Here is a 25,855-nt window from a genome sequence, read left to right as displayed (position 1 = left end):
AAAAGAGAATACTCGAAAATGTTTGCTGCGCTTATAAAAGAAGAGAGGCGTCAGAGAGTCAAAAGTGACACAAAAACAGCACCAAATTTATACAGTTTGTTATCTTCTGGTTCTGCAGCTGAAAAGGCAGCAATTATGCTGAAAGTGTGAGGGGTGGTTGGTTGTTATAAAAGTAGATGAGGGATTTCAACTTTCACAGGTTGGTGTCTCACCTTTGAGGCTGCAAGTGTGGTTATCATTTCATCTCAAATCTTCATTTCAAGATTTGCTATTTCTGTAAGGAGTTTGCATTTTCCCCCATGTGCATTCGTGGGTTTTTCTGTAGGTTTCCTCTTACTGTGTAACATGGATTTAAAGTTGATTTAAAAGTAGCTGCAGTTTCAGCCAAACAGAACAATCCTTTAGCTCAGCGCACCGGGGAGCTCCACGTGAGGAAACAGCTGATTTAATCAGCATGCTCAAGGTCAGTTGGCTTTTTCATCTGCTGGGGGGTTTACGTGCCACCTCGTACTCAAAACATCCTGCATGCATAACCACAAAAAATTGTTTTGCCTGTAAACCAACCAGTTACACATTCAAAATATGCAAATTGATAGAAATTTTGAAATTAGTTAGGTTTCCAAAAATATATATTTTGAGAGCTGTTTTGTGCATGGCAGATGTTAAAAAAAAGAGCATAATTTGCATAATCAATATAGACTTTTAGACTGTATATAATACATAGTGATACCATACAAAACACATCCACAAGGCGTAATTGCCACAATCAAGTTTAAGTTATATTAATGTTATTGTAAAGCATGATAAACCAAAATGGGTATAATTCTTTCAAAAATGGCAAAAGAAATATATAGTCAAGTTTTCCCTGCTTGACAGTCAAGATTTGGTGAAAGGAAAGGTTCAATAATATATTATAATATAACCAGGATATGAGGAGACAGCAGAGCTCAGTCAAATCCACCTACACAGATTAGGCGGTTTATATGACCAATACAAACGATGTATTTATGTCTCACTGTTCTTCACTGAGCACAAGAGGTCAGTGGCGGCCTCTAGTGGCTCAGTCGTCACATTGCATCCAGCGTGAGGGGATGCTGAGGGGATAGCCCCTTTCTACAGCCTCTTCTTGCTGGTTTACACGCCAGTAATGAGCACCTTTGAACAGGTAAATGTGTCCGTTTGTCCACCTGAATGCAGCATCAGGGTTGCTTGGTGCTCCATGGAAAAGCTCCCCGATGGGTTTGGGATACGAGCTGAAGTCTGTTGGACCGACTTCATCCCACTGCCAATATCCAGAGCCCTATAATAAAGAGGAGATCAGCAACTGGAACCTTTCTGTGTGGTTTGCATGTTTTAAAATAAAGAAAATGTGAGTTCCATACTTTGAAGAAAACAATTTTTTCATTCTTGCTGTGATAAAAAGCTGAATCGATGTTTGAAGGAATGTTGAGCAAACGTTTGGGGAAGCCACGGTCAAGTTTGAAGCCTGTGTACCGCCACACTTTGTCTTCTGAAAGCACATGAACACAAAAGGAGTATTCTCCAAACACATTCTCGTAAACCCAGAAACCAAACTAAACTAAAAGCATTTGGGTTTTTTTTTGTTTGTTAAATTTTTTTTTGTATTTCTGTAAGAAATGTAAAGAAAATCCACCTTTCAGAAAGTATGATTTCCCTGTGCGCTGAGAGTGAACAGCTGCATCGAGGCCGGCTGGCAGCTCCCTCCACAGCACAGAGGCCAGGACGGGAGTGTTGAAGCCCCAACTGGACAGTGTCCACACGTACAGACCACTGAAAAAGAACGTCTTACTCAAAGGCCCTGCAGGGACAAAATGCCAGAGATGACATGAGATAAAAATGTTATCTGGTTGATGTTTTGTGCCATTTCACATACAGTATATTTCATTTTACAGTTCTTCTTTTTGTTGCTAAGTTTTTCCAGCACATTATTGTGTTGATGCAAAACCATGATAAGAACCATGCACATAACAATGAAGAACTAGATAGTGGTTAACACGTTCCCCTTTTGCATAAAGATTTTCTTTTTTTCTTTTTCAGATAATCTTATTTCCTATTCACAGTTCAAAAACGAACATTTGAATCATACATTTCTTGTGGTAACCAGGGTTAACAATGACTGAAGTGGTATCGGACATAAAGATACCGTATATAGTAAGAATTGTCCAAGATTTGCTAATCATCACCATCATTTGCAAATGATGCATTATTTTGTTGGACAACAACAGCGTTGTATTAAATGTATGAAAAATACTACTTTATAATATTCCACAGCCCTTCAAAGATAAGAATTTTTCTTATTCTCGTCGACGCTCTAAGATATGACACATAATGCATTTGAAATTTTGGTCAATATTGCTGGTAACAAGCCGTGTGCATTAAACATTTTAAATATTCAGCAGTTACTGAAATATTCGACAATTTCCAAGCATTTCAATGAATGCCCAATCAGATGCATTGTGGGTAAGGGAGCTCCAGATAGCATGTTAAACAATCTGGATCAATCTCAATATATGTAAGTTATTTCAGTATCAAGTAAGCGATTCATTTCTTTTCCTGAACATGTGTGTAAGTTATGCAGGAGACTCGTTACATCGTCACAGAGTTGGTGTGAAAAACGAGGAAGCGAAGCAATTTTAATTCGAAGTTTGACTAGATTTGAGTCTTCATACCCAACATGACTGCGTCCGGAGTGGCTTTGCAAGGATCTGGAACAGCTGCTTCTGGTTTACCTGCGAAGAGGAGAGCTCTGCATGTTTGTTCTGTCTTGCATTTCTATCACAGTGTGATGGTACTCTGTTCCTACCGTATAAAGCCTGGATCCCGTCTATGTCATCTGGGTGTAGCTTGAAGTCGGAGCGGTACCCGCTGTATATGGGTCCCATCAGGGCATCGTAGAACTGAGAGTGACCCAGGCCGAGAGCGTGGCCGATCTCGTGAGCCGCCACAATCCTCAGATTGGAGCCGGTGGTCTCCCCCTCGGTCCACAGTTCATCCGCATCAAAGTGCACAATGCCAGACTTGGGGGCATCAGCGTGGGCCAAGATGTGGCCTGCAGATCGTCAGTCACAGTTTTCAAGTGAAACATGAACGTGCTTAGTTAAATCAAGGGTCACGAACTCACGTTGAGCTGGAGGATTTCAAATATTACAAAACTGCAGTCAGTGGATGCAGACTATTTTGATCATTCTTAAATATCAAATTAAAACCTTTCAATAGATTGCTCATCAAACTGGTTTTCCAGAAAGCCGAGCAGCTTCTTTTTCTACTGACACAACTACTTATTATCTGCTTTTTTTTATATATATATATATATATATATATATATATATATATATATAGTATGGTTTTTTCATCATTTGAACGGTCAAACCAATCACTGAAGTGGGGAGTTTGAGACCCCTGCTTGAGGTTATAATGGAATATCACATCCCGGCTCCTACCTCGCCCATCGAACGGCACCGGACACGTCTTGTCTTTTCTGTGAAAGGAGAGTTTGATGTCTGCTCTCCCTCGATGCAGCTCCTTGAACCTTAAGGGCGATACATCGCTCCAATACTTGAAAGCTCTCTGGATCGCCAGGCGGGTTTGTAACCGACCCAGGTCAGGGGTGTAGTTGTAAATACGGTAGGTCAGCGTCTTCTTGTGCCAGTAGCCTGTTCGCATAGAGTCTCAGTTATTTTTCACTCTTTTCAGTGGTCAAATGGTTAAAAGTAAAAACGTGTTCATCGTCATAGTAACACGTCACTCTTTGGGTCGTGATTGGACATGTTTTTTGAGATAACGGGAGAAGAGGATGGAAGCAGAAGAAGTTGCAGTGATAACATCTCTACCTTTCAATAGTAGAGAAATTTTACACAGATGGCCTCACAAAAATGAAACAAAGGTTGGTTCAGAAAAAGAAGAGCAACCTGCCCTGTCAGATGTACAGATCCATAAGTAGGGCTCGGCCCCGCCTCTGCTCAACAGGTTGACAGTATGTCTGCAGTTACTCACCCAGGACTCGATATTTCAGAGACTTGCTGTGGAAAGCCTCTTCCAGACCACACCGCGGTTTCTCCATCATCTCCAGAGTGGCTGAGTCCAGTCTTCCTGTCATCCGGAGGTTCGTCGCGTTCTGAAAAAGACTTAACGTCGACAGGAAAGTTTTGGACTTTCGATTGACAACAGTCTGGGGAATAAGTGAAAGACGTTCAAAGTGGGTGAGAAATATTGACCTCAGAGCTGCTTGGATGTGCTCTGCTTGGTAACCTGTGTCTTCACTGTTCAGGGGAACATGCAGATAACCGTACTTCTTTAAATAGACCTGGAGAAAAGAGGTGATGAGGTGACGGGTTTATTGAATTCACATAGGGAATTGTTTTGACCTGAATCAGACTTCTATTTAAGTCTTAAGATTCCCTTTGACTGGTCCCCAAACTGGTTTCAATAAGGGCCAGATTTCATCATGTGACAAAGTCTGAGGGGCAACAGCTTTTTTTTAAATTTAATGTCTCTTATTATCTGTGTATGCTACACAATCATGCTGCTGACAACATATTGAAATTGCAGGTTGCATCAATTTACTTTGATTATCCCACAAAAAAAAACTTTGGATATGCCAACACTCAGGTCTTTCATGTGTACACATGAATAAAAAATTACTATAAATGAACATATTTGTATGGATGAGTAACTACTCTATAGATTTAACGCAGACAAAAGGATTATCAAAACAAAATACTTGACACCATAACAGAAGTTTTAAACCCTGGACTACTTAACTGGATGGATTTGAAGCTCTGCGCAAAACCGCTGAATATATAGCCGTGGATCTTCTGTCCGTCTATTTATACACTTCATCACACTCAGCATCACACAAAGCCACAGTTACACACACTAACATTCAGACCTGCAGGACAATTCCTGACCCCAATATTCACCTTAACATGCGTGTTGTTGTGGGGGTTATCTAGAGTACCTAGTTAAAATATAAAACAAATGCCTGCACACGCATGAAAAACATGCAACACTTGTTCTTCCTGCATGAATATTTAAAACGGAACATCAGCAGCTCTGCCTTCTGCAGTTTCTTACCACCGCCTCTGTGAGGTGGTTTCCATTCAGGACCACAGAAGAAGCTGCTGTCATCAGAGTCAGAAACACCATCACCTCCAGTCTGTTCCCCATTTTCCAGAGTGGCTCTTTCCCCATGATAAAAGAGAAAAAGTTACAATTAAATTATTTAAAAAATATTTTAAAAAACTCCTCTAGATTGAGTCAGGTTGGTTTCAGGTTTTGGGTCTCCCTCTCTGCAGTGGCATCCCTCCTCGGTGTCCTGAAGCTGCTGCTTCACTCGTCCAGCTTTTTATAACCACTGAACGCTGCTCCAGGTCCTGCCTCAAAACCTCAACATGAGTTAACTACCAAAAAACAACACTTATTTCAGACGATAACGCCTTCTTCCACCGTCGTTTAAAGCCACTTGTCTGGAACAATGTAAGAATAACTTGAGGGTAATGTTGTTTACGTCAAAGGAAGCCAATAAATTAAGAGTTAACTCGGTTGCAAGGGAGATCATCTGCCCACCAGCTAGTAAAGGGGATGGCTTCTATCCAGATGGGAGTAAATAAACACTTTGGTCTGTAACTTAATTGTTTTCCAATGTGTGTGACAGATGCACAAGAGAAGCTGCTGCTCGCATCTGCCTCTGAATTTTCGACAAAATGTGACTCTTCTTTCTTTTATGGTCAATAAGGAAAACGAGTAAGCCACACTTTGTTCATAAGACAACAGCAAATGATGTTGCTCTGAATGCAGGAGCTCCCTGGAGAGGAAACATCGACACCCCTGAGTAACCATCACTACAAATTGTCTGAGAGGAAAACAGACGCCTCCTTCTTCTGCCGTGACAATGTGGAAATAAACGTCATTGAAAGAACAAAAAAAAATCACATTTTGATGATGTAACACTCAATAATCACAGATTGCACCTCAGCCGAGGGACATTTTCTGTCTTTCAAGTTGTTGGATCATGATATGACACTGCTTTGTGATGTGATGTTAAGTGATATGTACACCGTTCAGCCGTTCGGTTTGAGGCTGAAACTATCAAGAGATTTATTTTACAGGAGACCATATTTGATAACTTCATATTTTTTTTAACTGAATATTGTACATTGGGGTCAATCACATAAATAAATCACTAATTGTTTGATTAATTTTGAGGTAGGAGCGTTTGCTTTTTTTTTCCCCCCCTCTTTGCTGTGTAAAAGTATATTTTCCTTCCAGTCAAACACTTAAATTGAAAGTATGAAAAATGCTGAAAAGTGGACCAAAAGCATGGTGACGCAGTGGTTAGCACTCTCGCCTCACAGCAAGAAAGTCGTGGGTTCAAATCCAGCCTCGCTCCAAACGCTGTTCAAACAGGAGTAGACTTCACTGTTCTGGCCTTTCCTTCCAGCCTCTCCACGCCGCCGTGCAGGTTGCAGGTCTGATGGCAGTAAGAGAGCGCGTCCATGATGTGGCTCATTATCTGTGTTTTTAATAGTATTTCAACACAAACTGAGCTCCATGGCACAGAAGAGGAAACTCTTAACGGGCTTCATCTACACAGCTTTTACTTGTTTACATGAGTTTTGTTCACAAAAACTAGTGTACAGATCATTTACCTGCCTCGTCTTCAAATCAGCATCTTATAAACAGTTAGCAAAATATGTTTTGTTTAAAAAAAAAAAGAAAAAATAAAAATTCATCCAGCTGTCCAAAATTCTGTCCATCCCCTCCACTGTGAGGAAGTTCAACTGAGAAGCAACACGAGATGAACCACCGAGAGATGAGTGTATTTTAATAAAAGTCTAAACTCAACAGTAGTGTGACGACAGGAGCTCCGCAGGCATTCATAAAAATTCTTCTTTTTCTCAAGCAGACGACCCAACACACTCTTCAACACAAACTGAGTCCTCATGATACAAAATGGAAAAAAGAAAAAGAAAAAAGGAAACATGCACAAAACGAGTCACAATGGAGTTAAAAGTTATTTATAAATGGCTGGCTGACAGAGTCACAACGTTTGTGATCTGAATCTAAAAACAGAAGCTGTGGTTCCTGCCGAGTCCGACTGAGCTCATGATGAATACCAAATGTGCAGAACATGTTTGATGGAAGCTACGATCACAAAGCTGCAAACGTCCACTGGTGTGTGTGTGTGTGTGTGTGTGTGTGTGTGGTCTGAATGTCTTTTATTGCTTCATGACTCCAGCTCGAGCTGCTGCAGCTCCTCCTGCAGGGCCTTGGCCCGGCCCAGCTTCTCCAGCTGATCCTTCGTCAGCTGCTTTATTTCCCCAGAGTCCACTTTCTGCTGCAAATCCTCCACTTGTCGCAGCTTCTTTTTTAGGTTTTTAATCTTCTTGGACTTTTCCGCCGCCGCGTCGTCGGGAGACGGGACAGGAACTACCGTCTTGTTTGTGGACTCTGAAATGGACACGTTCTCCATGGCGTCGCTCACAGACTCCACGTCTGCGTCTCCGTCTCCATCTTCGTCCTGGTGCTGCTGCTGTTTCCGTTTCTCTTTGCGTTTCATGTTACGTTTGGCGGCTTTGGAGAGGCCGGCGGTGTCGCTCTCGCCGCCGCAGCCGGGGATCTTTTGCTGCTGATTCGGTGGCGCTGACTCGGACTGGCTGAGTCCAGGAGGAAGATCTGGCTTGCTCTTGAAAAACTTGACATACTTATTCTCATAACTGAAAGGAGAAAAAACAACACTTCAATGAGACATTCCTCTTTATATCTGTTATACACACACAGTTAGTCTTCGATCCTATGTTGACTCCTCTACATAATCCATAAGCCACACTAATCCCATGACTACATTTAGCGCCGTTCACAGGATTGTTGTGTTTGTTAGAGAAGTTCTGCCGCATGTTGTACGTCACAGTGACAAATGTGAAAGGAAAGTTTTCTTCTTCTTCCTTGAGGCCCTGCCTGGAAGGAAATGACCATATAAGGAAATCTGTGAAAATCAGGTCCAATCCGAGCGTCAATGGCCGTGTGCACACGTGCTTTCATTTATTGTGATTATGAGATAATCCAGCCTTGAATATTCTAAACATTAAGTGATTATAGAAGTAATTTATGTATTTATAAAGTTCTATCAATTCTTAGTTCTCAGGAAGGAAAGATGGAAGGAGAGATGGAGAGAGGAAGGAAGGAGGGACAGGGGAAGAAGGAAGGAAGGAAAGAGAGGGGGGAAGGAAGGAAGGAGAGATGGAGAGAGGAAGAAAGGACCGAGGGGGGAGGGAGTAAATATGAAGGATGGAAGGGTGAAATGACAGATGGAGCAGTGAAAGGGAGGAGAGAACAAAGGAAACAGGAAAAAAGCAAGAGTGAAAGGAGATATACAGTAGATGGATGGATGGATGGATGGATGGAAGGATGGATGGATGGATGGAGTGTCCAGCTGTGGTTGAGGTAGACGTGTCCTTACACCGGGACTTCTTCCTGAGGAACATAGCCGTCCTTCACCTTCCTGGGCTTCCTCCAGGTCCCGTCTGGTCTCTGAGTGGCAGCGATGTATTTCCCTGTAGAGGGAAAAAAAAAAAACAGAATGAGTCCAGGTGTTTCAGAGCCCAGGCAGCGGACCGCTCTGCTGACTTGTAGCGTTAAAACATGTTGATGTCTTCACATGAACCTGCACACGGATTATTTTATTCCAAGAGCGAAACTGAGAGCGAGTTCCAAGAGCAGTACTGAAGAATTAAACATGACTCGACAGCAAAACATCACATGAATGAAGATTGGTGTTCAGTAGATGACAATTGGGACCAGATTATTTTTCAGTTTTGAAGCTGTGTGGCTAAACTTAAATAGAGAATCAAACCAGAATTGATCGATGTCGAGCAGAAATAAAACAAAACCTACACTTTTCATGCGGTAATGAAAATGATGCTGCATTGAAGTTCTGCAAACTAGATTAAATCTCTTTTTACTTTATAAGCACACAAGAATTAAATAACAGGAAAAAAAGTCGGAGACATGACGTCACGCAAAAACAATGAAAGAAAGACAAAGCAAATCCACTCACATCGATCTTTCAGTTTGAGAAATATCACAATATTAGTGCCTTACTCATTTTGCACTATTGGAAGGGGGATAATCTTTCAAAGACAGAATGTTTTGCCCAAAAAATAATAATCTAGCAAACTTTTACGGCATACAAAGAGTTTGTTAAACTGTGTGTGTGTGTGTGTGTGTGGGGGGGGGGGGGGGGGGGGGGGGGGGGGGTTTACATGTTTGGTGAATGAAGTTGTGGATTAATGTTAGATTGCTTTTGATTTCTTTAGCACTAACTTCTATAACTAAATTAAGCATTTAAACAGGGCGAGAAGTAATTTCAAAGCCCGCAGCTCCCTCCATAACAACATTAGCATGTCGGCTCGGCTAGGTAGCATTAGCTCGTGAGAACTGAGCTCCATTCTAGACGTATTAAGGCGAGTTTGGACTCTTAATCAAAGTGAAGTTATAGGATTAATGCTTTGGGTCGATTTCAGATAGAAACTGACTAGAAACAAACAATCTTTTATAAATGGGTTGTAGTAGTAAAGTGAGCTACTAGCAGCTCGGTAGCTAGCAGTAGCTCGCCGTTCGAGGTAATTGCCATTAGAACCGGGATACAACTGAAGCGGGTGAATCGGGGGTGAAATGTGTTACACGTGGAAAACGTGCGGACTTGTATTTGTTCAAGAAGCAGATTTCGGCTTCACGGACACATAGGTCTGCAGGTCTTACCGGATTCATCTGTCACATAGGGGGTTGCCATTTTGGTGCGCCGCTCGGCTCCCCTCTCCTCTCCGTGCTCTCGCTCTGCAATGGTGTCCCCCGCTGTTGGTCCCTGGTTCGATCCCGCCGAGCAGCCCAGCTGCGGATGCACCGATAGTTGTTAGAGAGTTACTGTTTCGCTTGAGGCCACCACAGCCGTCATGGCAGCGCCTGCTCGCTGAGGGCGGGAGGTACGAGGTGGCATATCGAGCGCACCCTATCCGACTGTCCACGGATGTGACGACGTGGATTTCGGGTTGCCACGTTCGGGTGGTCAGTCGCATTTCGACGCATTTTGCAGCAGATTTACATGAAAGTAAAGTTCACAAAGAAGACATGGAGGAAGGGCCGTAGCCAGAGTTTCAGAAATACTGAGGTCCTCCACTCATTATCCCAAGTAGCGACCGAAATGAAGACTAAAATTTAAATAAAATGTAAACATTTAAATCAAGTAATTTCAATATATGTTGTGAATATGTGTGTCATAAAACCATCCAGATCCAAAGCATTGTTTTAACTATATTTGTTGTATAAATACATCCGTGGATGCTCTGGGACACATCATCAGTGATGTTTAATTACATACACATTGAGGTCCAGACCTCGGTGTCCTCGGTGGTAGCTACAGCCCTGCATGCTGGGACAGTTTAATACATGATCAGAAGATGGTACACCATGCTTTCAAAGATGGACATGATCAGCAGCTTTACTCATAGTGGCTCGCTTAATAGTTTCTATGTGGAGCTATGTCAGAGAATGTTGGCAGAGAAAGTTATGTTTTCGTCTGGGTGTATTTATTTATTTATTGGTTTGTATGTATTTTACCAACTCGTCACAAAAACTGTGATGTTAACAGCTAACCATTTCCGGACAAAATCCCCCAAAACTGGGAAGAAATAGCATCAATATGAGCTAACAGCCAGTGGCACTACCAGGATTCAATTTCATCTTACGCAAGTGTTCAATTTTAGGTCTTGTCAACACAGATAAATGCAACATGTTTCTTATTATGGGATTTGATGACAGAAGGTAGTTACACCAAATAATGATTTATCTTCTAAGTGGATAGATGGGCAAGTATATACATTAAAATTATTTCTAAACAAGGGGTAGCTAGAGATGATATAGATTTTTTTCATTACTTCGTTAACACACCAGTATCTTATAGTTTTTCTCATTATTCTTGACAATGCTCTCATAAATTCACTTCAGAATTGAAATGAAATGTACCACCTGTTTCTTTTTCTAAGTATCTAATGCGTGCTGTTAAAAGGGGGTTGTCAGAACCCAACGTGGCAACCTGCGGCAGTCCGCTGCTGGAGGAAAATAGTGCCCACAGCAGCAGCGGAGCAGCAGACTTGTTCTCGGCGTTGAAGACGACCGACGTTCCGTGGAGCTGCTCCAACCCGCTTCCAGAAGCCTCTGCTCGGTCTGCTGAACGGCTCCAGGTGCGTGTTGGAGGTGGTTCGGGCTGCGGCCCGGGCGGACTCGCTGTGAGCCGTTCTACCGGGGGTGTTTCGTCGGGATGGTCTGTGACGAAAAGCCCCGCAGCAGCCCGCTAGCTGCGCTAACAGTTAGCTCGCGCTGCGCTCAATCCCCGCACGGAGCTCCGGAGGCACGCAGCCCGCCGCACACAGGCGGGGACCCGGCCGGGCGTCGTGGCTCCGTGTCTCATTGTGTGGTTTAGTCGTAACATCAACGTTAAATTCCCGATGGGTGACTGTGATCGGTGTCACCGTGTGTCGTTAGGTAATGTTAGCAGGCTAGCGGAAACCTCCGGACTGAGCCGCGGCTGCTGCTTCTTTCTCCCAGACGGAGCTCTGATCCTCCGGAGAACCCATCCTCCGGAGATCGGATCATCGAAGCTTGTTTTTGTGCTGCAGTCAGATGGAAGTTTGTAGGAAATATGTGCAAATATAAAGTGAGCTTACGTAGGGGGGGTGGGGGAAACGGGGCCAGGCTTTCATAAGCGGTGATGTTCGCTGCAGGCTTATTTGAGCTAACATTGCAACACGAAGCTGGACGTTCAGCAGCCAGGCAGGCTGATTTAACAAAAGATCTGCATAAATTAATGGGCTTTTCTACCTTCTTCTGTCTTCGCAAGTGTTTTACTCCAAATGTGTGGGCTAAATAAAGCTCCTGCAGCACTTCGAATGGGGATTGTACTGAGAGATGCTCAGCTGCAGTGAGATGTCAGGGATCTCTCGTTAACATGTCTTCCTATTAATGCAGATGTTTACACTCCTGACACAGGAAAGGCTCTTCTGATGAGATATGACGTGGTTTGACGGTGTAAACTTAAATGGTCTCAGTCTGAACTTAAACAATTCTCACGTGACCTGTTGGAGGATTGGCTGTATGATTGCAGAAAATCTCAAGCCATCTATATAAAACGAGTCTTTTATGGTGCTAGAAATTGTTACTTGTGTTAACCCAAAAGGAATAAGCTGATGAACTTCTTTTGGTTGTGAACTGGTGGATAAGACTGAACCGGATGGCTGAATCGTTCTGGTCTTTTAGTGAAAGTCTGTAGGCTGGCACAGACCACATAGAACTATACCCATGATCTGTTGTATTGCATTTTCCAGTGAACTATGGGCAAGAGCAGGTTACACCCAGGACAGCTCACCAGTCCATCACAGGGCAAAGGCATACATTCACACCTCCAGACAATTCCAAGTCTCCAATTAACATCAAGTGTCTTTTTTTTTTTTTTTGTTGCCATAAGAGAAAACCCACACATTCACAGGGAGACTCTGGTCATGCAGTGCCACGCTCTGCAGCATATTGCAGTTATTGTTAATGTGTTCATTTCCCATGGCTGATTATTTAAAACCACAAGTTGATCAATCAATCATAAATGTCATATCAGGGCAGCACAAGATCTGCCCTGATATGACATTTATGACGATTTATTCTCATCAGCCAACAGGACTGTTTGTTTGACCTGCAGTCAAGTTGCGCTGCCCCGTTAATGTCGACGTGAGACAATGGGAAGCAAAGTTCAGTTTACCACTAAATGCCTGTCGTGGTTTAGTAATGCCGATGCACTTTCAGGATTAAAACGGCCAATGACCGTGATTAATAATGTGTTAAATGTTTATTTTGGTATGTTTTCTATTTTATAATTTGACAGGCGGCACAGATTTGCAAGTAAGCCATCTTTAACTTCTTAATCTTGTTTTTCAATATGTTTAAGGACAAACCACTTATTAAAAACTGAAAACACGACAGATAAAGTAACATTTGGTTTGAGCTCAATGACACTTTAGGCTGCATCCCAAACAAACGATGGCATGAAGTGAGGATGAAAGATTTCCTGACATTAAAACTCCAAACAACTAAACAATAATTAGTGAAAATAATCCGCAACTTTACCTGTAATTGATATAAATGTTAATTATGAAGCAGTTTGCATTATCACAGTCTAGTCAAACACAAACTTTCAGTGCTTGACTGCTCCTGGGGATTTTCCTACTACCTTAAATACATTATTTAATTCACAACAAAGTACTCCTGCATTGTGGGATTGCTGAGTGAGTACCACTTTTGGTGCTCAGCCATTTTTAATTCTTGTGTGTGGCGTAACTCGGCATGAGAAAACCTGGTTTCCTCTTCAAGACTTCGAACACCGATCCCTCTTAATAAACAGATTGTATCTGAGTGTTTGCATGAGCGGCGGCCGCTGTGTCACTTGTGACTGTGCTGATGCGAGTTTGACGTCTGTGGAGGTGTGGTCACACCGGGACTGCTGCCGTGCCAAGTCCTGATCCTGAGGGTGTGTGTTTGTTCAGCCTTTTAGGTTTCCCTTTCTAGAGAAGAGGTACTGGAAAGAAACAGAAAGTTTAGAGGAACAGCTGGCTCATGAATCTGATTCTAAACAGCTGGTTCAAGAGGGGTTTTTTTGTGTGTGTTTGTAAGCGTGGACATAACTTGATTACAACAGACAGAAGACGACTGTGTGTTCAGTGATTATCCAGCTCGATGATGGTATTATTTCCAGCAATGTTTTAGAGAGCAGCATTTCACTTTGTAAAGGACGAAAAATAAACTGTTTTGTATTTTAAAGACAGTCAGCTTCTTTTGTTTTTTTTTGTGGTTTTTTTAATCTAAAGCTGAACAAGCTTATTCGTGTGGTCTCCTGAATTTCCTCTCATGCAGCTTGTTTTTTTATTTTATATCCAGCAACTAAAATAAGTTATTACCATGTTCAAAGGTCAAAAACCAGCAAGTAACAATTTGAAAACATGAGAAGATTTTTTTATTTTAATTTTTTTGATCATGCATGTGACATTTTATTTGCCTGTTCGCGGCCATCGGACCGCGCAGAAAGGGCGAACGTTCAGTGGTTCCCACGTACCGTTTTCACCCACCACTTCTGCACAGTGCGCCGAGAAAGAGGAATTACTCTCTTGAAGATGTCACCCCATGGCCACGCTAACTTCTTCCTCCAAACTAAAAATAGTGCGGCGGTTCTGCCAAAGACAATATGAACTGCACATTTTGACAATCCCCTGCCAGACGGACGACAATTCACTGAAATCTGTTTTTCATTCATATTTTATAACCGGAGGAAATGCATTTCATTTGATTTGGATCCACTCTTTGTTCACAGATGTTACAGAAATGGAAGTTTGGTTTGTGTGCATAGTTTTGCTGTAAGACTCATTTTCACTCGCTGCATTTCCTAAGAAAAGTTTCTGCTTCTCCCCCCAGGTTTGGATTGCCTCTCGCGTGTGTATGTGGGGAAACGGGGGAAAGCCTGAATCTTTGCCTGCATGCTGGAGGTCTGGATCTGAACTTTGTTCCTCCGACCCTTCTGCCAGCCGTGAGCCTCGTTGGCGTCTTATCCCACAACTCGAACTGAACATCGCCTCACTCGGAGCCTTCGGCTCAATCCCAGCTCGAGTGTATTCACAGGAGTGTGTGGCCGTATAGGACAAAGGAAGTACACAACAGGCGGCGTCTTGCACTCGTTTGCGTGACAACATGGCAAAGAAAAACAGCCAAAAGGGTAAATATCCCGTCTATAGTCTCTATCTTTATGGATGTGCTCCGATTACAGGTTGTTTATGGTTGGAGATTATTTAACTGACAGATACGTGAGTATCTTCCAACTCTTCACCAGTGAGTGTTCACGGTGACATTAACCTACTTTCATGCACGGGGAAAAACAAAACTTTTTACAAGCCTCAGCAGTTTTTCTCGTCTTTCCTTGTCTTGTCTTTAAATATCCATCGATTACCTTTGGACTTTACTCTTACTTGTTTTGTTTATCATTTCAACAAGAAATGACCTCAGCCTCTTTTTTTTTTTTTTCCTTTTTTTTTTTAAGTTTCTTTTTCCCATTTTAGTGCTGACTCAGCTGTTTCCTGACTGGGCTAGTTTTGCTCTGCCCCTGATAAGAAGAGTTGTTCTTTTGAGAAGATCTTGCTGCAGGCCATCGCTGGTTGTTTGTCGTTTTAAATCAGTTGCAGATTGCGGACGATTGAGGCACAGATGAGGTTTTGCTTCTTTTCTTTTTTTCCACCACTGTGCGTTTGTGCCTAAATAACACATCCGTCCTCCTCCACAGTTCACTGAAGCTGGCATTTGCATTTGCACATCGTGTGCGCTCATGCACGAAGCTGCTTTTTTTAAGTAGTCTTACCTGCTTTTGTTTTATTTTTTCCCTTAGCTCACTTTTCCCAGATTGAGCTTCGTAAAGGAAACAAACAAGGAATCTCTTTTTTTTTTTTGGTTCCAGGAAATCTCAGTGAAGATGTTTTGTTTTGCAAATAATGTCCAACAGTGATTTGCAAATGCCATACAAAGCCTGAAGTGGATTTTCTGTCTCTGCCGTTGTTCAGATACGTCCGGGGTTGTGTTTGACACTCGCTCCAAAATGGTCATGTCCCAGGGTGGAACGGCCGAGAGGATGAAGGAGAAGGTAAGCAGAGGTTTTCACACTTAACGGAGCAGAGAGTGAGTTTAGAGAAAATGAAACTCCCTTGATTTGCTTAGAGTTCAAATTGACTTGCACACGTTTTTGTTTTTATTTTAATGAGAAGCCATTAAAGCGATGACAACATAACATTTCCTCAAACACTTGACATATAGTGTCATTACATACTTATTACATAGCTGTTCATGCCTAACAAAAACACAATGACTTGGCGGGCCATGTGAGGTTTAGCTTTGGCAGATTGCTTTAACCCATTAGGACCTGGAGCAATGTTTGCAATTCTTGGCATCCAGGTGTGTTTTACGCATAAGTTTTAGGGTGTGTTGGCGCTTGCCAGGTTTGGTTAGAATGAAGGTTCTGCTCAGGTTTGGCGCTCGTCAAATAAACTGATGCACATGCTGCGCTGGTGTGGTCTCTTTGTGCAGGAACGCTGGTATTTAAACACCAAACGAGCTGGTGGAATCTCCGCCTTAAGCAGTGTTGTCTCTCCGATTCAACCACACGACTGTTCAGCTTGCTTTGTGTTCAGAATGACCTTTTGAACATCAATGTGAACAAAATTGTCTGATATAACACCGTAGAGAGATGTGCTTTTCGGGTGTTTGAACGTCAGGATTCAAATGGCAGCACTCGCACACATGGCCAAAGTTTGATCGACTGTGCTGCGTTAAAAACAGAACTTGACAGGCATCAGAAGTGCAGTGTGTTTGCAGTAACTTCACGTGTAATGCAGTGTATTATTCCCAACATGCAGCGATGTGTTGTGGAATATTTAAACCAGTAAATCTTATCATTAAAACCAGTTCATGTCCAATTCCTCCTTCAAATTGCTCCGTTTAGAGAGAAACAATCTTGTCCACACGAAGCTGAACTAATGCAACTAAACACCGTCGGGAGCCAAACCTCTTTCCAGCTGTTGGCCGGTTAGGGCAGCAGCTCTTTGTCATAGCAGTAATGTCTTTATCATGCAGAAGTTTTCTTGCCTTCCTTTAATACCCGTTTGTTACATGATCGCCCTGCCAGTTCTCCACCTCAACCACCTCCTAATGGTGTGTGTTGGAGAACAATTCCATCTTAGCTCATTATAATGTCTCACCAGAGAAACATCAAGAGGACGTCTGAGACAAGTAGTCGATAAATAAATGTACCTTGATGTGTTTAACTATGCGAAAACTGTTTTAGCTGATCTCCCTACGATGTTGCAAAGTCTGACAAACCCCAAAACCTAAAAACCTTTGTCGAGTAACACAGTTCGCGTGTAGACTAAAGACCAACTGGACATTAAAGAAACGGCATTAAAAACATCCGTGTGCATAAGGAGGCTCTCTGAGAGACGTGTGACTGATAAAACACATCATGCTTGGTGAAACTCGCAGAGCGTCGCCCCGGTTCTTAGACAGCGACACTCGCACGCCGTCTCAGGACTTAAAGGGTTAAAGGAAGGGCAGCAGCATTTGTTTGATTTGCCCCGTCTTCTTACTCATCTGCTACAAATGTTTTTGAAAGGTGGAAACGACCTCCATTAAATATTAATCTCCAGTCAACATTGTGTGATTTGCGGTTTTCATTTCCCTCCACAGATCAGCGCCGTCAGAGCCGTCGTCCCCAACAAAAGCAACAACGAGATTGTTTTGGTGTTGCAGCATTTCGAGAACTGTGTGGATAAAGCTGTCCAGGCTTTCTTAGAAGGTAGTTAGTAATAATTTTTTTTAAATGAATATCTTTCCACGTAATAATTTGGTCAGAAAATTCAAGATGAACCAGATTTCCAACTCTTGTTTTCTTTCCTCCACAAATGCTGTCATATGTCAAAACGCATCTAATTGCTCCACTGCATTAGACTTGCCTGGGCAAACCTTACACAACATTTAGTTTTTATTGTCCTTGACCTTCACCAGCTTTGTCATTACTTAAGTCCTGCTCTGCATTCAGGGTTTGTACGTCACTTGCATGCCTTTCATTTTTTCAGGTTTAATTATAGAACGAGAGGGTTGTCCCTTCGCTTTGTTCCTTATCCAGCACCGTCTAAACAACGCCTTAGGGCGTTCAGATTTTGAAACTGTATTGTGAGCTTGTAAATATCTGTCGAGCACCTTCGTCATCGCCGGGCCTCTTTCGTTTCAGGCAGTGCAGCCGAGATCCTCAAAGAGTGGAATGTGACTGGAAAAAAGAAGGTGAGAAGCGCAACGCCCATGTCTTATATGTGCCCCTTTGTTCTCTGGATAAAGATGCCAAGCTTTAGTTGAGAAGCTAATAAAACGTCATGTACTTCTTTGTGTTGTATTATATCCTCAGTCAATGTGCAGATCAATAAATCCACATGACTGATGTCTTTGTTTTCAGCCGAAGAAGAAAAAGAAGCCCAAGCCTCAGCCGGAGGCCTCAGCAGAGCCCGCTCCGCCCGAGGCCGCGTCGCCCGTGGAGGGCAAGGACGAGATGAACGGCTTCCACGCTAACGGGTCGGTGATGGACGGAGAGTCCCTCGACTCGCTTAGTGAACAGTTGGACTCTGCCTCGCTGGATGCGGTCGAGCTGGACTCTGAACACGCTGCGTCCGAAAATACCGGTGAGTAGAGCACTTTGGCCCAAATGTGATGGACAACAAGCAGGAAACAAGTTACCAACATTACGTGATACTGAGTGGAACTGTGGGATCTTCGTTTGGATCATATTACGAATTAAAAAGATTCTGAACCTTTCTGCATGAAATACATTTTTTTGCAATCAGTTCTTTATACTTAAACCACAAAAAAATGCCATAAAAGTAGTGTTATGTCGCTTTCAGAAGTCAAGACTTGACAGTGTCTCAGGTATGTTTGATGCAAATGTATTAATCTTCTCACAGGAGCAGAAGCAGAAAGTCAAGGCAGCGCTCCAAGTCCCGCCCTGCAGCAGACAGGCAGGAATCACCAAGCTCCCCGAGGCAACAAGCCCCGACACAGGCCGGGCTACAACTCCAATCCCTCCACATCCTCAGTCGCGTCCTCCACTGATGAGCAAGGATCATCAGGAGCAAAAAAGATAGGTTAGACACCTTTTATCCATCGTTCCCCATTTGTAGTTTCCCATAGTTCACGAAAGGAAACACAATGGTGAAGCGCAGGCCGAGTGAAACAAGTGGTGCTTTTCCCAGTCTTCAGTGTTCACTTCATCACATGTCATCTGGTTACACAATCTCTGCACTACAGAAAAACACTCGACGGTACTCACGGCCCCTTCAATGTCTCGTCCTCAGCTTCCAACATTGACCGCTCAGTCAAGGACCTGCAGAGATGCACCGCCTCGCTGACTCGCTACAGGATGGTGGTCAAAGAGGAGATGGACTCCTCCATCAAGAGGATGAAGCAGACGTTCGCCGAGCTCCAGAGCTGGTTTGTACCATTTACACATATATATATATATATATATATATAGCCACGTGGTACTTGATGGGGCATGCTTGAAACAATTTCCTGGTAGTATCCGTCCTCAAAGTGTCTTTTTTATTCCACTTTCAAAGAAACAACTTGAAGGGACTCGAGCTAAACCTGCATTTCAATCAGAGAAGTCGACAACGGAAATAAAAAGCTTAGTTCTTGCGCAAGAATTTGAAGTGTATTGATGTTTGCTTCAGGAACAGGAAGGCTGGATCAACTACAAGGACATTTATTTTCACAGAAACACAATATATGATAGAAGCTCGCCGCTCCTTTACTGTAATATGTAAATGAGATGGGAGCTGTCATCCATTTTATTTCTATCAGTAGTTCGTCTCAGCTGCTTAACTGTTTCTTGCTTCGTTCAAGAAGCTCCAACATTTAGATGCTGGAACATCCTCTTCCTATTATCTGAAAGTTTTGACTTCACATCACTTCTCGCGCCTCCTTCGCTCCGTGTGCAAACTTCTTGGTTGACGTTTGTGTCACTTCTTTACCAAAGCAGTGAAGATGATGTCGATTTTTTATTTTTTTTTTCCAGGTTTGCTGCATCATCAGAGCCAAAGTTCAATTATATGCACCTTTGTTCTTCCTTGTGAAACAGCTTTGCGTAATAAGACGTTGACCCGCGTCCATGTTGTCCCTCTGCTCGGTGTTATGTGGGACAAATATTACAGGCAGCTTAGAAAGTAGATGCGCCAATAAATGGTTTAACACATTTAGATAATAAAGTGTCACAATTAATACGCAACTGTTGGGCTGCTCTTTCTTACATAGGTCACCACAGGAGGTGGTTTCTCTGTATGTTTTGACTGGAAATGTCACAATTAGTTTAAATTTGTTTAGTCGATGCATCAGAAAATAAAATATGTTAATGATTTTATCAAAGAAGCTTGTAAAGGTTGCAGACTTTACAGATGCTACAAGGATTTGCCGGAGAAAGTCCAGGTTCAACTCCGTTCTGTCCTGAGTGAGTGAGTGAGGCAGTCGCCTCGTTAGAAAATCTCTTCCAACCACAAAATAAACCTCCAAATCAAAAGTGATCACTAACGGACACGGTCTGAATAAAAAAAAATAATAAAAACTCTTTTCCCACCATGGCCCAGTACAGTAAGAGTGACAGAGAGCCACAGCTCTCACTCCGCGTCATCTCGCCTCGTCTGAAGGCAGAAGCGTTTCCTCCCAAACCCCCACAGAGCGGCTCGGGGCTGAGAGACGATCGAGTTACCAACACTGGCTCAAACACACGCTTCACAGAGAAAGTCGGTCAGTCACTCCCTGGATTTATATTTCTTTCTCTGGACTGTTGCATTTCAAAAAGCAAGCAAATAAGATGTGAAAGTCTCAACAAGAAGAACCGTAAAACGTCACTGAATTATTTAGTGGTGTTAATTTGTTCGAGCTGCCAGCTGGAAGTCGTCCAATTAAAGTCGTTGACAAAAAAAAAAAAACCTACCGAATTGATAGTTGATTTCTAAGAACATGGTCTTTCTGAGAAGTATGAAAAATATTTTTGAGAAGTGTGACTCAGTGGAGACAACCGAGTAGAGAAGTCGCAGTTTGACTGCTGCAAGGCCGATTTAATCACAACAAATGAACTTATCATACAAGATTAATGAAGACGTGTGCTCAGCTTGTCAAGGCGAAGCCGTGTTGGCTCACTGGAGCTTCTCTGTCAACAACCACGTTGATGTAGACAAACGCCAAACTCGCATGCCAAACCAAAGACGACAAACTTAATCCTGATAACCTGCTGGAGCTGAGGTGGACATGATTGTCATGCAGGTTTTAGTCAAAATATACATCCATCTTTTTTTCCACTGCATAGTCATACCCTTTTTTTTTTTTTTTTTTTTTTTGTTGTCTCAATTGAATGTGTCCCAAAAATGTGATGTTTCCTATTCAAAAACATTTAGTTGCATCAAATTAAGAAGATATGACCTTTTTTTAAAACTTGATTTATAGGCTCGGATCACATTTGTGATTCAGTTCCCATCCATTCACTAAAAACCTCGAGGTGACCGGCTGCTGGTCCCGCTGTGTCAGGGTGAATAAGGCAAAGTCCTATTGGAGGGTCACCACTTCATCACAACCTACAAACTGAGGATACTGAAGCTGACTTGTCCTGCATCAGTGTTTGCTATGAATCCAAATTATAAGGTCGTTTTACTTGTTGGATTTAATTGTGAGGAATAAGCTGTTCCTTCCATTGTGTTGAATTTCTTTTTCTTTTTTTCTTTTTTTTAATGCATCATCTCGACCAGCGATTCCTAACCTTTTTCTTGACTGATCCACATTTTTACTATTGTAAACCCAGACGACGCCCCACACACACCCTGAACAATTACAAAAAGTTCAAGGAACCTCATAACACACGAGTGTGAAACAGTTTCTTGGTTAAACTCTGTAACCATGAGTTCTGTTTTTTTCACCCCAAAAGATGAATTCAGATCCAATATTTTCCATTGCTCCTATGAAGCCATATTCTGTGTTCACTCTATTGGTACACTCATTTATTTATTTTTTATTTTTTTACTTTTTGACCGATTCATCTTTCCCGACGCTCCATTACTTCTCCCACTGCTTTCACATTTAAAGTTAAATGTGTAAACTTGGTGGTTTTTTTGACATAAATGAATTAAATGCAGACTAATCTATTTTTAAGACATAAAAAAATGTTAAACCTCTTAAAAATCAAGAGGGCTTTGTGACCCTCCATGAGTCTTTCTGTTGTGTGTAAAGCAGCAATAATTGTGACTGATTGGAGAATTTGGGTTTTTAGCGTCCACATATAAACACAATCAAGCCATAAAACTTTAAAAAGTACGAGTCTTCTTTGCACGATCTGTTTTTTTACTTTCCAAACGCGAACTCTCGATCCAGCAGCTTAATTGGACATTTTGGGGTGTAGAACAGATTGATTATGAGGTGGCGTTAATATCTATAATTAACTTTAATTCTACAGAATTTCTTTTGTGTGTGTTTTAACTTGTGAATGACTCTGATGTGGTCACAAGGCCATTATTGAAGTCCTGCCCCAAAAACCTTGATTAGCTGGTCGTTTGTCTCCAGATGCTTCAGTTTTGTTTTGGTTTTGGGGTTTTTCCCATGCTTCACACACTTATGACTCAGTGCTTTTCTGCAGTGACTTTACTAATGGACAAATATCTAAGAGCTCTTATTCATTTTTTGTTTGTTTAGTAAATACAAATAAATTCAACTTGGGTCTTGTTTTGCATGTTTTCCTGCATTGCCATTGACTTTTAAACCAAACTGCCTCTTTTGTTTAATAATTTCTTTGTTATCCTGCTTTAGGTTCACCACCCCCCACCACCACCCCCCCTCTAGGAACGGACACAGTAAAATTGACTTGTTTCTTCATTCTGTTTTTCTTTTTATTATTATAGTTTGATGGACCGGGAAGTGACTCTCCTGTCAGAGATGGACAAGGTGAAAGCTGAATCCAGTAAGTCCTGTGTTTTCCAGAGCGTGCACTGAGCCCTGCTGGTCACTCGCCACCCAGGAGCCTTTTCTTCCCATAATATGATCACCTGACACGACGGCCTGCAGCATCTGACCTAAATTACTTCCGGAGGTAGTAAAAGAGATTGTTGTCGTACAGCAAGTCCCAGTTTCTCCCAAACTGCGCTGGCGCCCCGGGGGTTTAGATATACCTGCAACATACCACCCTGGTGTGTGTGCGTGTGTGTGTGTAACATGACAGAGCAGGACTACATATTTGCACAAGTCGGCCATTCTCTCTTCCCCCTGTCCTCTCGGCGTGGAGTGTTGTGTGATCCAGGTCTGGAAAAAGTGAATAGTGTCAGGTGTCGAGGGAGACTCAATGCTGCCTTTGTGTGAAGTGTGTGGTGAATTGAGAGGAAAAGCAAAGGAGCTCCAGTGCTTCTTCCACATTACAAAAGCCACGTTCCCCCAGAATTCACCCCGCCTCGGCGCCTCTTTTCTACATCACATTTGTAGCAAGTGATGTTTGAATCGCTTGTTTACCTGAAGTGAGCAAACCCCTGATCAGAAGTTTCATGATTGTGTTGTTTTCTTATGATCTGGATCTTGACTGTTTAAGTTCAGCTGGGCTGCAGAGCACAGAATGAAGCGACACGGAGGAAACGTTTTGGATTTGAAAATGTCTCAATCGTCTTAAGAAACGGGCGGAAACCTCCGCTGGCAGATGTTTTTCTAAATAAGTAATCTGTGCAGGTGAATTTTTAAGTTTGAGTTCACAGGGAATGACATCTTCCTTCATCGTCTTCTGTACCACTTTTTGTTTTAACTGTTGGAGGAAGCCGTCGTACTTTAGGAAAAACACGCACGCAAAGGGAGAACATATGTGATTGTTAAAGTCGCTTCCTTACAGTTCGCTTATCTCATCCGTAGCTTAGTCTTATCGAGGGAAAATGAGCTGCATGTTTCTCTTTCTCCCTCTTTTCCCGCTCGGCCGTCTTATTCTGACGACTGCAGCTGAACTCGATTTCAAACGGCGAATCACGCTGAGTCGTCGTTTCTTTCAGTCAGAACTAATGAGGAGGGGGAGTTTTTGTTCTTGTCTGCTGATGGTGGACATGAAGTTCAGCCACCACATCTTTTACCGTGTACCGTTGATCTTCCTCACTGAAACCCGTTGATGTTTCAGTGTCGATTCTGGACGCCCGGCAGAAGAAAGCGGAGGAGCTGAGGCGGCTGACGGACAAGTCGGCGTCCATGTCGGAGGAGCAGCTGACTGAACTGCGTGCAGACATCAAGGTAACCGTCAAAGCGCCGCACGCTGCGGTCAAAACGCGCCTTTGAATTCGGTTGACTTTCCTTTTTGTTTTGTTTTTCTGCAGCACTTTGTAAGCGAACGCAAATACGACGAAGATCTTGGAAAAGCTGTGAGATTCACGTTTGATCTGGAGCCGCTGAAGACGAGCATTTCAGGGTTTGGATCAGGTACTTCATCTTTTTTTTTTTTTTTTTTGGCTTCACTGCGATTTCTCTCCTCAAAGAAAAGCATCATTTTCATGATCTAAAAGAAATAAAGCACTGCTTCCATTTTTAATGTCGCCCACAGTGGGAAACAAACTAATCATGGGCTGAGTGAATGTGGCTGCTCTTGTCTTTTGATGTTTTATTTTCAGACTGACTGATGGAGCTGCAGCCCCGTCTTTAGAAATCACAGTTACACATCATGTGTCTGGAAGCAGTCTGCTTATGTAATGTTCAGTAAAAGAAAAAAAAAAACAGGGTTGTTAAAACAGAATATTTGTACAATTCTATCAAGGATTCTTTAACATGTCTGAAGTTGTGTGCAGATATTTTCCTGAGAAATTGTAATTTTTGTATTGTAATTCAATTATAATTGAAATAATGTAAAGATGGTTGTTGCTTGAAGTCAGCAAAGAGTATATATCAAAGTATGTTTCCAACTTCTTTTTTTTTTAATTGTCTTCTATCATAAAGACGACAATCTAAAAAACATTTGACCTCTTTATACCACACTTAGTCAGCTAATTGAGAATTAATACCCCATGGGGGTGTTTGACGTTTAATTATTTTACCCATTCCATTGAACACACGCATCAAATTTACTGTGACGTTCACCAAGCCGGCGGTCTTGAGACGTGACGTGGTCGTTGAGGTGGGCGGAGCTCTGTGTGTGTGTGTGACTTGGCTCATTGCTTCTTCTCCAGTTTACCACCCACATACCGGCTACTCAAACCGGTCCCGCTGCAGCTCCACGTCGTCCTCCGTCGCCAGCCCGAGCCTTCAGGACACGCCTCCTCCCACCCAGGTGCAGCCCCCGTCCAGTGAACACCGGCCTCCTCCCAACAAACAGGTGAGCCGGCGGCGTTCAGACGCTCCAGGTGAAGCAGCTCCGTCGGTTTCTTTGCTTCAGTGGCCGACTCTCCGCTCTCCGCTCTCCCGTCAGATTTTCCAGGGGAACCGGCGCACCTTCCAGGGTCAGGGTTACCACTCGGGCGGTCAGCGGTATAACGGCAGCTCCTACCATGACAGGAACGCCGGCCGCACTAACCACCGCCACCAGGGCGACGGCGGCTCAGCGTCGCACCACTCCAACAGCTCCAGGGGCCCCTCGAATTCCTCCGCGTCCTCCCACCAACAAGACCGGCCGGCTCACAACGGGCTGCCCCAGAGGCTTCCCCGAACGCACTGCCCTTGACAATAGAAACCGTCTGATCAATCAAACCCATCCAACTAACCCCCGCACTCCTCCCTCCCCTCTCCTCCCATCCCTCCACCCTCTCCTTCACCCCCACCCCCACTAACTCCTTTCAATGAAGAATAGAATACAAGTTTACGTATTCAGATCAGTTGAGTTGTAGTGCCGCCTCTCGACATCAGTCCATTCATCCTTCAAACTTGAAAAGCGCTCACTGTTTTCTACAATCGTTCTTCTCTTTTTCTTCGTTTCTCTATCTCTCATCTTTATTCCCCCCCAGTGAGAGCTCTCACTGCTTTGCAGTTAGTTTTTGCAGCCTGAGCTGCAACAATTTGTGCACTAATCAAGTTAAACTCTTAGTTCTATTTTTATTTTTTTCCAACGCGGCTTTCCTTCAGGATTCTTGATTCAAACTTGAGATGGTAAAAAAACGTTAGGTTTTTTTTCTTTTTCTTGTTTTGTTATGTTTTTAAATCTCCAGAACCATTTCATTGCCTTCATGGTTTA

At 42.8% G+C, this 25,855-nt stretch overlaps 3 protein-coding genes across 7 annotated transcripts; 1 reads left to right on the top strand and 2 right to left on the bottom strand.

Moving 5' to 3' along the window:
• Positions 1-66: 66 nt before the first annotated feature.
• Positions 67-5,337, bottom strand: LOC308113527 (matrix metalloproteinase-19-like; the record flags this gene model as incomplete). 2 transcript variants are annotated; one of them, XM_080469893.1, is made up of 9 exons in its annotated part: positions 67-1,300; positions 1,383-1,510; positions 1,655-1,819; positions 2,691-2,750; positions 2,825-3,070; positions 3,462-3,674; positions 4,015-4,145; positions 4,236-4,324; positions 5,095-5,337. In XM_080469893.1, 9 exons carry the CDS (start codon positions 5,209-5,211, stop codon positions 1,061-1,063), a joined length of 1,389 nt encoding a protein of 462 aa, XP_080326019.1. In that variant the 3' UTR covers positions 67-1,060. The 2 variants fall into 2 exon arrangements, with proteins under 2 accessions (XP_080326019.1, XP_080326018.1); XM_080469892.1 differs by having other exon boundaries at positions 929-1,300; positions 1,383-1,507; positions 5,095-5,211.
• A 1,183-nt stretch (positions 5,338-6,520) lies between these two features.
• Positions 6,521-10,037, bottom strand: pym1 (PYM homolog 1, exon junction complex associated factor). Its single transcript, XM_080470281.1, has 3 exons — positions 9,781-10,037; positions 8,480-8,573; positions 6,521-7,736 (listed from the first exon to the last, which is right to left on the bottom strand). Exons 1-3 carry the CDS (start codon positions 9,809-9,811, stop codon positions 7,247-7,249), a joined length of 615 nt encoding a protein of 204 aa, XP_080326407.1. The 5' UTR covers positions 9,812-10,037; the 3' UTR covers positions 6,521-7,246.
• A 1,080-nt stretch (positions 10,038-11,117) lies between these two features.
• spats2 (spermatogenesis associated serine rich 2) lies at positions 11,118-25,855 on the top strand. 4 transcript variants are annotated; one of them, XM_080469374.1, is made up of 14 exons: positions 11,126-11,258; positions 14,527-14,548; positions 14,637-14,824; positions 15,660-15,739; positions 17,335-17,443; positions 17,879-17,928; positions 18,098-18,320; positions 18,600-18,779; positions 18,990-19,125; positions 22,578-22,636; positions 23,822-23,931; positions 24,015-24,117; positions 24,858-25,003; positions 25,097-25,855. In XM_080469374.1, the coding sequence occupies exons 3-14, from the start codon at positions 14,800-14,802 to the stop codon at positions 25,346-25,348; spliced, it is 1,473 nt and encodes a 490-aa protein (XP_080325500.1). In that variant the 5' UTR covers positions 11,126-11,258; positions 14,527-14,548; positions 14,637-14,799; the 3' UTR covers positions 25,349-25,855. The 4 variants fall into 4 exon arrangements, with proteins under 4 accessions (XP_080325502.1, XP_080325499.1, XP_080325500.1 ...); XM_080469376.1 differs by having other exon boundaries at positions 11,118-11,258; positions 14,527-14,824; positions 18,606-18,779; XM_080469373.1 differs by having other exon boundaries at positions 11,118-11,258; positions 14,527-14,824.

The sequence above is a fragment of the Lipophrys pholis genome, assembly GCF_963383615.2.
Source record: "Lipophrys pholis genome assembly, chromosome: 8".
NCBI classification, from domain to species: Eukaryota; Metazoa; Chordata; class Actinopteri; order Blenniiformes; family Blenniidae; genus Lipophrys; species Lipophrys pholis.
The sequence above is the reverse complement of the archived record's forward strand: the minus strand, read 5'-3'. Positions and strand labels throughout refer to the sequence as shown.

Bases quoted from the DNA above. Each gene is read 5' to 3' on its own strand.
- spats2 (XM_080469373.1), top strand. From the start codon at position 14,800: ATGGCAAAGAAAAACAGCCAAAAGG. The intron at 14,825-15,659 runs GTAAATATCCCG...GCCGTTGTTCAG, and splicing joins AAAGAAAAACAGCCAAAAGG to ATACGTCCGGGGTTGTGTTT. The intron at 18,780-18,989 runs GTTAGACACCTT...TCTCGTCCTCAG, and splicing joins ATCAGGAGCAAAAAAGATAG to CTTCCAACATTGACCGCTCA.
- pym1 (XM_080470281.1), bottom strand. From the start codon at position 9,811: ATGGCAACCCCCTATGTGACAGATGAATCCG. The intron at 8,574-9,780 runs GTAAGACCTGCA...TTCCCTCTACAG, and splicing joins CTATGTGACAGATGAATCCG to GGAAATACATCGCTGCCACT. The intron at 7,737-8,479 runs GTAAGGACACGT...TTCTCCTTTCAG, and splicing joins CCTCAGGAAGAAGTCCCGGT to TTATGAGAATAAGTATGTCA.